Raw genomic sequence first — 1,679 nt, 5'->3', positions numbered from 1 at the left:
CACCTATTTTGGTCATGTTGTAAGAAGGGACCATTCCCTGGAGAAGGATGTCATGCTTGGTAGGGTGGAGGGTCGACGAAAGAGGGGGAGGCCTTCAACAAGATGGATTGATGCGGTGGCTGCGATGATGGGCTCAAGTATAGCAGGGATTGTGGGGCTGGCGTGGGATTGGGCTGTGTTTCGTTCTGCTGTGCATGGGGTTGCTATGAGTCGGAAACGACTCGACGGCACTTAACAACAACAACAACAACAACAACAACAGATTTTAATGCCTTCTATATTAATTCATTAATGTAGATAAGTAGGTATTTTGTAGTTGAACATATGAGGAAAATAGGCCACAGGATTTTACTATATCAATTAGATTCCAACTAAGCTAGGAAGAGAATTCTACACACTGCATTCTGACTCAGTGGTGATGATTACAAAAAACCAGTTTGACCTTTTATTACTCTTGGGATAAAATAGTCAATATAAGTAATGCACTTTATTGGCACAAAGGCAAACTCTAAGATAGAGAATGGTAGGGAATGAAAGAGCTGACAACTGATTGACTACTGGCACTTTTTATTAATTTGCCTACGAAGGGCATCTAATCATGTTATTGGAGAAACTGTATTATTTATTTATTTATTTAACAAAATAAGGTTTGGCAGCAAAAGTAGAGTGATGGTAAAATTTCTCCAAGAAAGTTTCCAATATTAGTATCATTCACAAAATAATCTGCTATAAATACAAATGTTATTAGTGGCAATTATTCTTTCTTGGATAATTTACAGAGAGGATTAATTGTTGTTAATAAATTCAGGGATTACTGATGCTAATCTTCCAGAGTTTTGGTTCCTTAAATGCCAAGTCTGTTGCAAGCTTGAGTTTTCATTTAGAGAATAATCCATATGGAAGACATCCACACAGTGTGCAAGTGTTTCCTCCCAGGACAGAAATCCGTTTAAGTCTTTTTAAAATGCGTCCTTCAATATGCCTGTGCTGACACTACCCTGAATAATTAAGTTGTTTCAACTGATAAGTGTTAGGGAAATAGTAGAAATCAGCATTTTCTGATTTGTATGAAGTTGCAAGTTTAAATTAGGATTGTGTATTCAGAGTGACTAACTCTACATCTTAATCTACCAAAGAAACTCATGTATTTTGGGAGGGGAGTGGAATAAGAGGATATAGCAGTGAATCACCAGCAGCCAAACACTCACCCCGCTGAAATGGAGTGCCATCCCCGAAGCCACAGCTCCACACACGGTACTCAATTTCCCTCCATTCACAGTCAGCCAGTTCTGGTTGGATGGAGCTCGATTGAAGTTGTCTTTGAGTTGGGTTGGAAGGGAGGTCTCTGGCTCATCACAGTATAAGCCACCCCACTTCTCATCACAGCTGGATCCAGAAGAAGAGAAAGGAAGCGTCAACATCAAACAAAGCCCTCGAGAGTGTGTTCTCAAATTAGAGAAGCCAACTCTTTTCTGTGTCTAGGACACTGAAAGCTTATTTATCTTCACAAAACTTGCCAGAATGAAGCTGTGCCGCTTAACAGTGCTTTAGGTTGGAAACAAGCTGTGAATTAACTATGTCTAGGCTTGCCTGCTAACCAGACGGCTGGCGGTTCAAACCCACCAGCCACTCCTCGGAAGGAAGGTTGGGCAATCCTACTTCCGTAGTGATACTGCCTC

The 1,679-nt window shown here is 40.7% G+C and overlaps 1 protein-coding gene across 1 annotated transcript in view; it reads right to left on the bottom strand.

Moving 5' to 3' along the window:
* The window catches only part of RELN (reelin), a 710,657-nt gene that overhangs the window by 52,055 nt on the left and 656,923 nt on the right, over positions 1-1,679 (bottom strand). The window contains exon 48 of the mRNA XM_007944540.1: positions 1,209-1,386. Coding sequence (XP_007942731.1) covers positions 1,209-1,386 — 178 coding nt within the window. The remainder of the gene's footprint in view (positions 1-1,208; positions 1,387-1,679) is intronic.

The sequence above is a fragment of the Orycteropus afer genome, unplaced genomic scaffold, assembly GCF_000298275.1.
Source record: "Orycteropus afer afer isolate SDZICR_OR568_19922 unplaced genomic scaffold, OryAfe1.0 scaffold00007, whole genome shotgun sequence".
In the NCBI taxonomy this organism is placed as follows: domain Eukaryota; kingdom Metazoa; phylum Chordata; class Mammalia; order Tubulidentata; family Orycteropodidae; genus Orycteropus; species Orycteropus afer.
Note: the sequence above shows the minus strand (reverse complement) of the source record. Positions and strands in the feature narration are given on the sequence as shown.